At 40.9% G+C, this 9,299-nt stretch overlaps 1 protein-coding gene across 1 annotated transcript; it reads right to left on the reverse strand.

Moving 5' to 3' along the window:
* Positions 1–1,579: 1,579 nt before the first annotated feature.
* slc13a2 (solute carrier family 13 member 2) lies at positions 1,580–8,095 on the reverse strand. The gene is made up of 11 exons (XM_079566468.1): positions 7,982–8,095; positions 6,878–7,014; positions 6,287–6,549; positions 5,831–6,002; positions 5,388–5,510; positions 5,035–5,244; positions 3,659–3,759; positions 3,446–3,561; positions 3,197–3,358; positions 2,200–2,337; positions 1,580–1,893 (listed from the first exon to the last, which is right to left on the reverse strand). Exons 1-11 carry the CDS (start codon positions 8,078–8,080, stop codon positions 1,753–1,755), a joined length of 1,662 nt encoding a protein of 553 aa, XP_079422594.1. The 5' UTR covers positions 8,081–8,095; the 3' UTR covers positions 1,580–1,752.
* Positions 8,096–9,299: the final 1,204 nt, after the last annotated feature.

Below are 9,299 nucleotides of genomic sequence, written 5' to 3' on the forward strand. Positions count from 1 at the left end.
CATCTCACACTGTCGAGTTTTTATTACCATCAGGGTTCTGCAGTGTTTGAAACCAGTGGTATTCCCTCAAACACGATCAGGTTGAAGAACTTTACTGATCAATATCTTGTGTGCTTCTGTCAAACATCTTTGTACGGGGTTGACCAGGTCGTCTATGGAGCCATTCTTCCTGGAGGGAGGGCCACACGGAGCTGGCACACTCTTGCAGAGACTTTTTATTGTCTCCAGCACAGTGTCTGAGTCCTGCAGAGTCTGAAAGCGTCACACCCATGTACTGCGAGGAATCACTGCGTCAATGAGGAAATGTTCTCTGGCAGATAGAGACTAATAAAAAACAAATCAAAAGCAATATCCATTATGTACAGGTACAACACTATGAGCTGACAAATTTCATGTGGCAACAGTGTTTGACACGGGACGTTTATATTTTTGTTCAGTATAAAAAAGGCAGGTGCATAACCTTGCATTAAATATTAGTGAAAGTAATATTTCTTATACAGACTTGGCTTTAATCTGAGTTTGAAACCTTAAAATCCTTGAAAAACATTTTGACTTAGAATGTTTGCCTTACAATTGTAGTTTTAAATGTACAAAAACAAAATAAACAGAAAAAAAAAATCCAGTTCAAACAAAAATAAAATAAATTAATTCAATTGGTGCAAAAGGAAAAGATTACACTGTATTTCCCATTACATCACTTTAATTACATCAATGTTATCCATAAAGGAACAGGCCACCACTTTTGCATACTGAGATATGTTCTTACCTCAGCTTAGACGAGTTGATGCGTACCTGTCTGGACTCTACGTGTGCGCTCTGTCACACAAAAACACCGAACATGTTGTTAGCATTTAGCCTCTCCAAGCATGTTCCTATAGCTCTAAACCGGGGTGAAGTTAGAGGCGACCAAGCTCTTCCACGTTTTCCCTTTTTAAATTTTGTGTAACTATACTTGGATCGTGTAACTGTTCACGTAACCGTATTTAAAAGGGAAAACGTGGAAGTGCTTGGTCGCCTCTAACTTCACTCACTGAGCGCATTTGTAAAGACCAGACAGTTACGCATCAACTCGTCTAAGCTCAGGTAAGAGCATATCTCAGAGTGGAAAAACGGTGGCCTATTTCTTTAATTAAATCCCAAGCATTAGATTTCTTACAAATAAATAGTGCATGTTTCAGCGCATATATTTGGATTTCACCCTTAGTCACTGGTTTATAAAATTCAAAAGAATTTACAGTGGGTTATGAAACTTTACAGACCTTTTTAAATGAATAAAGTATTTGTAATGTGTAGCAGAATGTTGGTTGAATCATAAGAAGTGATATATTCACTACATAGGACTGGGTGTATATTATTAACAACAATAACTGGAACATTTGAACATGTTCAGCATCACTTCAACAATAGTATGAATTAACAATAGGAATAACAACAATAAATATGAACACTTCCTGAACCCATTAATATAATATAGGCCTACTGATATAGATTCACAGCTTTTTCATAACATTTTGCTCTTGACAATGGGGCACCAACTGGGAACCTTAGTCCTCGTAGTAAAACAAAACACAATTTTTTTTCCAGGTTCGAGCAAAACTAGATTTTGTGACGGACCACAACTTCTTTGTTCACTGCTCACCACTTAATTTCACTTTATAAACCATCAAGTCTTCTGCCACGGCTGTCCCCAAGGAAGGCACCTCCTGACCTCAGAGAAACTCTGAAGTAGTCGTTCCTGTGTCCTGTTTTTGTTCAAGGTGCGAGAGTAGGTGTGAGTGTAGCATTGGCCCATGCCGGGAACTTCCCCATATCGAACATCGCATAGCCCCAGGTGTTGATGCCTAAATTTATGCACAATATACCAATGATGTTCAGCATGAAGCCAGCCTTGACCTGCGGGAAGAAGACAGAAAGAATTTCCATAAGAACAGTACGAGGTTGAACAGCTGAGCAAGGACAACGTACTCTGTGAAATGTTTTTGGTTTGAGCTAGCTTCAACAATTAGGTTTGATGTTTTTTTCTTGTGTACCACTGAGAGCGTTATCAAACTTATTAGCAACAGCTCTTTACGGTTAGGCACTTCTTGGTTTAAAAGTTTGAAGTCCATTGCGCGGCATGATGAGTTGTTAAAATGTCGTACAGACAGAGAGGTGAAACTATTCCAAAAAAGGTTGGTGATAAACAGGAAGCTCTCTCACCATGTCGAGGACTTTGAGATTTCCAAAGGAGAAGGCGATGGCGTTGGGTGGAGTGGCCACAGGCAACATGAAGGCCAGAGACGCAGCGATGGTGCAGGGCAGCATTATGTACAGAGGATGGATCTTGATTGCTGAGGCCTAAAAACAACACAGAGACCCAATACGATTGTCATGTACAGTACTGTTTGTAATTTTCAATCAATCAACCTTTATTTGCATAGTGCTTTACAACAGCACCTGCTGGACCAAAGTGCAGTATACTAAAAACATATGAAAACTATAAAATACATGTGCAGTTTGAAGCCAAAAACAGGTGAGCTTTCAATCTTAATTAATTCATGAATTTGATTTTAATTATAACATTTTGGTCAAGTCGGACTGCTGTAAGGAGCTCTATGTTTGATTGTGTCAATATTTACAGTTTGAATCTTTTGTAATGTTGTAACGTTCCATTGCCATTGTAAGAGGAATATTAAGTTTCTCCTGTCTATTCAGGACAGGTGATCGCATGCACCCATCACACAGTCTCTCCAGTGTGCTGCCTCTTCCTTTCCTCGCTGCCCTCCCTCTGCTTCCACTTGTATTCGCAAACTGTGGTCCACTACTGCCCCCTTAGACACTGAACTCTGCCCCTTCCTCAAACTGTGTCCATATATTGTGTACATTGTTGGTTTATTGAAAGTGACATATCACAGCTGATCTCCATTTCAGTTCAGTTTGACATTATTTGCTTTAGAAATATTATTTAATATTATCGTATCTTAAGATAAGATAATATTATCGCTCGTATACAGAGCGATTTTTGCTCTGTATACTGTTTTCTCCAAGGAATTAAGAATAATGTCATTATAATTCTCTGTATGTACTTGTGCTTGTGGTGAATGTAACAAAAAAGGTTAAGGTTTGCAATACTGAAAATTCTCAATTGACACAAGGCTGTAAGTGGGAAAAGCTCAGTGAAACACCTGAGTTAGAAATACTGTAGCATTGTGAGTACCATTGAGCCGAGGATGGGCAGGAACAGTGTGGTGGTGGCTGTGTTGCTGGAGCACTCAGTGAAAGTGGCCACTAACAAACAGAGCAGTAGAGAAATGGCAAACGGAGGGATCTTCTCCAGCGGCGCCAAACTCTCACCCAGCCACACCGACAGACCAGACTCCTGAAAAATGAGGACATGTTTTACAGCCACATTCACAGGGGTCAGGTGGGTCGAGCCTGAGTAGATGCAGGTGTGTCTGAAAATCACCTCGCTGCCTTTGGCCAGAGCGAAGCCTCCTCCCAGCAGCAGGATGATGTTCCAGGGCATTCGCTCATGCACCACCTGCCAGTCCAGCAGAGGGGGAGGAGCCTTTACCAGCTTCCCTGTGGGACGCAGCATTACAGTTTGAAGGTTTAGACAGGTCACAAGAAAAACATATTTTCCTTCATGACATAAGCAATGTAGATATAAAATACACACCCGCTTCATTGAAACCATAGCTTCCAAATTTGGGCATCCGGGACGGCACCACGAAGAAGAGCATCGACATTAAAATAGCAACTGTTCCATCGGAGACATAGCTGAGGGACAGAGAGGAAACCTGTGTGAATGAGTTCATGTCTGAGGTTATGCAAGCCCTCTACATACTACACGATATTAATTAGGAGTGTTTGTCCTTTAAAAATCCATTTAAAATTCTATTTGGGGATCATGTCACAATTCACTGCACCCTGTATTGTACCAAGTTGTGTGGCCATTCATTAGTCATTGTGGCTTCTACTGTACTGTATGTACCGTATGCACTGTATATTTGCATTTACACGGGTCATATTTTCACTCAGAGATGATGAGTTTGGCCTTTAGGTTTCATTTATATGACAGGAAAGTTCTATGACGATTGCTCATCTCTGTACAAGGGAGGCCCCATAGGCCTGTTGTTCATGTTGTTCGCCCAGAGGGGAAACTACAGCACCCAGAGGAGAGCTACGCAGACAAAAGGAAAACAAAACGAGGCTGGGGTAAGAGCTTCCAGAGACGAGGTCTAGAGCAGTGTTTCTCTAACAGAGGAACCTGTACTGCAGCTCGTACTTGGGCTTCTTCTGGCGTAACTGTGGGCCCTACTTTTATTTCACTAATAAGATAAGATAATATACAATATACATAATAATATCCACCGCAGTATTGCATTAAAGTTCGGTCTTTTCCGGAGGAAGAAGGAATCGTGATTTGAAGTTGTTGAGCATTAAAACCGTATTTTCAGCACATGTTGTCTTAGTAGGGCAAATATCTAAGAACAATAAAATAAATAATACTTAATATTGGGGAGGGGAAGAAATGGTCTTGAGAAGGGCACTTAATGGGCACAGGGCAAAGGCACCACCTGGGCTCTATCCGAGTCCAGTGGTTGTGAAATGGTGGGTCAGGACCCAAAAGTGGACTATTTTCATTAGTTTGTGAGCCTTTGCCAAACCCTATTATTGATCAGTTTTTATATAATTTAAGATGAGTGGTTAAATAAGCTAAACTCTGCAAAAAATCACTGCATATTGCTGTTGAATCTCTAAAATGGCCAAACTGCTGAATATTTCAAGTAAAAGTTGAAATTAACATTTTGGGAGTCATGATATGGTGAAGTTGTTTCCGGAGCTACAAACCAGTTGAGAACCACTGCTTTAGTCCATATTTGGTCTACTGTAGATTGAATCCTGGTGGATTCGATATCTCGATCAGCCGAAATATCGGCTATATTGATATTTTGCAATATTGGCTATTGGCCGATCTGTCGACTCAAAAGGCCTATATCTCTGGAACTAAAAGTGATCAATGTTTACGTTTATGTTTACATGAAAACTTACGCCTTATCCTGGTTGAAGAGGACAGTGGCCCAGCCCGGTATGAAGCCGGGCTCTCTGGTGAACCACAGCAAAACCAACAGGACGAAGATCACCAAAACGGCGATCTCTGCAAACGACATAGACCCTAACTTCCTGTACTCCTCCTTCATCACCGCATACGCCTCTCGATCGCGCTCGTTCTTCTCCCCACAACCAAAAGACTTCTTCAGGCTGAACATAGAAACTGCATGTTATGCACAAATAGCACCACAGATTTGGTTTAAAATCTGTCTTGATATACAGCAATGGCTACTTCCATACAAATACAGTGTTCTAAGTGTGCAAACAGTTTCAGAACATTTAAGTGAACTTACTTGAAGCCGAGAAACATAAACTGCAGCCAAAGGTAAGAGAAGATCAGCATCAGGATCATGTTTGGAAAAGCAAAGCCGAACCAACTCGCAAAGTTGATGACGCCTCCGTTTTCTGGGAACAGTCTAAAAAGTACAAAAAACAAAGCAAATTGAGAGTCTGAAGGTCAAACAGCCAAACTGAGATATCCCATTAAGGCAGGAAGCAGACAGTAAATAAGTAAAAAATAATAATAATCCTGGTGGGGTTTGAATGAATGAATGAATGAATGAATAGTTTTTTATTATTGTGTCTCGCATGCCGAGCCCTTATGGGCTTATAAGACACCAATAACACCAACAAAAGGTATGTTTAGTTTTATTCTGTCTATATATTTATGGCTCATTTGTGTTCAATAGATTTTCGGGGTCATTTGCTCAAAGTTTGAATGTGAAGTGTGTCTTACTGTGCCATCTGCCCCTGGAGGATGAGGTTTGGGGTGGTCCCGGTGAGAGTAGCTGTGCCCCCGATGCTGGCGGAGTAGCACACACTCAGACTCATGCCTTTGGTCAGCAGGTCATACCTGGCCTCACGCTCTCTATCCCGCTCCTCATGCTGGGTCTGTCTCTCCGATTCATCTGAAAGCATAGGCACACTATCACTATATGGGAAACAATAACCAAAAATAATTAAACAAAATATTAAAAAGAAGAAGCAAATAAATAATAAATTTAGTGTTTTAACCTTTACCTGTTGTCTGTGTCCTTTATAAATATGTTTATTAAAGTGTAAGCTTGGAACTGTCACATCATAACAAATTTCCCCTCGGGGACAATAAAATGTATTCTATTCTATTCCCTTGACGTACTGATGATATCTAGCTTGCAGTATAATAGCTATAATATATTTTACTGTCACTCACAGTTTCTCTCATCCTCCTGAATCACATCCAGTTTTTTCTTGCTCACTCCGTTCATGGGCTTCTCTTGCAGCTCGAACGCAGGGTTGTCCTCTGCTTTCGTGTCCTTCGTTCTATTGGCCTCCTCCATCTCATCGGCGCGGGCCTCAGTGGCTCGGAGCTGCTGCAGGACGGCGTGAGCGATCGGTAACATCATGGCAGTCGTAGCTGTGTTACTGATCCACATCGAGAGGAACGAGGAGACAATCATGAACCCCATCATCAACCTAAGACACCAGAGACGAAACAAAAACGTTTACATTCAATACTTTTCACATATTTTTTTTTTTTATGTAAGATCCTTATGTAATGTTTTAATCAGGATATAACAACCATCACAGTCATGTGAGCAAGATTTTCTTTGGTGGTTCTTGTTATTGCTATGGGCAGCGGTTGTTGTTGTACTTGTGCTTAGTAAATACATTTGACCTTGACAGTCACTGAGTGTGTACAGGTCATATTCAACAGTAAGGTGCATAACTGCCTCTTTTTTATCTTGTTTTTAAAGCTGATATATTGCTCCCAATGGTAAAATTTCTGTGTGAGTTTTCTTACAGTGAGGGGCGCACACCGACCAGCAGCAGCACCCGGAGGGCGATGCGTTTGTGGAGGTTCCAGTGCTCCACAGCGATGGCCACCAGCAGACCCCCGATGAACAGCATGTTCGAGTCCTTCAGGTACTCTATACTCACCTGCGACAGATAGCACACAGGAACATCAAATGACACAACTAAAACAGGAAAAATACATGCAATGCAATACAGTTATTAAAACAGTGATGTGTCTGTGGTTATATCTTAACTCTGATACACGTGCCCGTACACGTAAGAACAAAGATCTTAAGGAACAAAAGGTAATAATAAATCTATGTTCTTTTATATTGTGAGTCATAAAAGTAAAGATCGCTGAAGCAGCACATTTGGCTCAGCACTCGTAAATCACTCATGGATACCTTTAAAATTATACAGATACAATGAGTTACTGTGCGAAGATTATGAGCCTCATCGACCGCCCTGTCCAGAGCAAGACGGCGCTACTACAAGGAGATTTCGACCTTTTTCCTGTCTGATTAAATGGGGAGTTCTGGCATTGACTATTTTATCGGAATGACAAAAAGGAATTTTCTGCTCAATTTAAATGCAAAGTTTAGTAAAAAGATATTTCATTCCCCATTTAAAAGCTTGTTCTGTACCGTTGGCGGTGCTTTGAAATGTATTTTTCCCAAATGAAAGAGATTAGGAACTGGAACTTAAACAACTGATGAAAAAAAAAAAAAATCAAGCTTCATATGAGTGATCTGTTAGTTTACAAAAATGGCTACGTTCTTTGTAAAGTTTGGGGCTTCCACTTCTGTTTTGTTCTGATGATTGAGCTTGTTCTGCGCTCTAGGAGGAGATAGATTTATTATTACGCCCTTCGCACACTTTAATCCAATATGGCCGACAGGCCAGTTGGAGTTTAGGCCTAACAAAGAATAAGTACTTTACAAACTTTCCAATGGGAAGTAATGTTTGACTTGGCGATGCAGAACGCTCACAGATCTCGAGTTAGGATCTCAGTCAGGAAGTCAGGAATCTGTAGCCCATGGTCGTAGAGCCTCAGCTCTTTGGGTCTCGTGAAAGTAGTGAGATTAAGTCCTGAAACTGCAGTAGCGGTTACCTTCCCAGCCTCCATTATGTTCATCATGGGAAAGAGGACGACGGGGAGCAGCGATGTGACGGCTAAAGGCAGACACTCTGTGCACCAGTACAGAGCCATCAGGATGATCGCGTAGCCACATTTTGCCTCCTGAAAGACACCAAATACAAACACATGAAGCAACATAATCACAATATGCTGAACTGTTATTGCAGATATTATAACACAAGAAAACATGACTGGAGGCCGAATGATAATGAAATGATTAATGACACTGATTTCCTTGATTCTGTCCAAACCTTTCTTCTGTTTTAGTTTTTTATATTACTAATTGGAGCATTGGAACAAAACAACCCTCACTTATTGGACGACACATAAAGGATTTCTGACTTCAAGAGAGTAAGCTGCGAGGTTCAAAGACAGATGTGAAGGTTAGATACAGCCCAGTCCTACAGTAAAGTGCATAAATCAGCCTTTAACTCCTTCCTCTTATCTCCGGCTTCACTTTACAGGCCATAATACTTTACTGCGGACGATAGCAGCAACCCTTGATCTTAAAACAAACCATTTGTAAGTCTCTGGTCTCTGAAGATGCCCTTATAAACACTCTTAAAACTGTTACCTGCCACCTTAGGGTTAGCAATTATTCATATCCAAATCTCAAAGAGTATTGGCAGGAGAGTTTACAGCCTATATGCCAGTGTGATACCTCATTTGAAAGCCAAGACCTTCTAGCTTCTAAAATACATGTGTGAGATCTGTGTGAGTGAAACACAACTTACATCACATTTTCCGTTCCTAATCATAACCCTGATTAGGGTTACCTAACCCTAAATCTAACCCTAGCCCCCAGGTAACAGGTTATCAATACAAACACAAGCTGTACCATTCCCCATTGTTCTAGGCTGAGGGTTTGCTGTTTTTTCATCTCAGAAAGAGAAGAAAGACAAGATTATACTCTGATGTCAACACAAGCAAATGGGGCCGTGAAATTAATCACATTTGAGTGAAATCACGATCTAAACTAAGGTCAATCTCCATTGCCATCATGAGGCTTTTCAGACAACAGGTCAACAATCCTGTGCCAGGAGCAGAACCCTGGTTTGAACTTTACTGGAATGAAATGGGAACTTTTTTGTGTTAATTGGTTCTAGTATGTCCATTTTAAACTCCAAACCAGATGCTTTAACGCCCCAGGATGAGCCAGTCAACCAGGTGATATAAAGCTGATGACATTGACATCAGCTGAGATTGTCATTTGCATTACAAATAATCATGAGAGCTATAATTGCACAGCCTTATATCTCACATAACGGTGACCAACACAAGGAGGTTTTGT

Source organism: Gobius niger (assembly GCF_951799975.1).
Source record: "Gobius niger genome assembly, chromosome: 11".
Classification (NCBI taxonomy): Eukaryota; Metazoa; Chordata; class Actinopteri; order Gobiiformes; family Gobiidae; genus Gobius; species Gobius niger.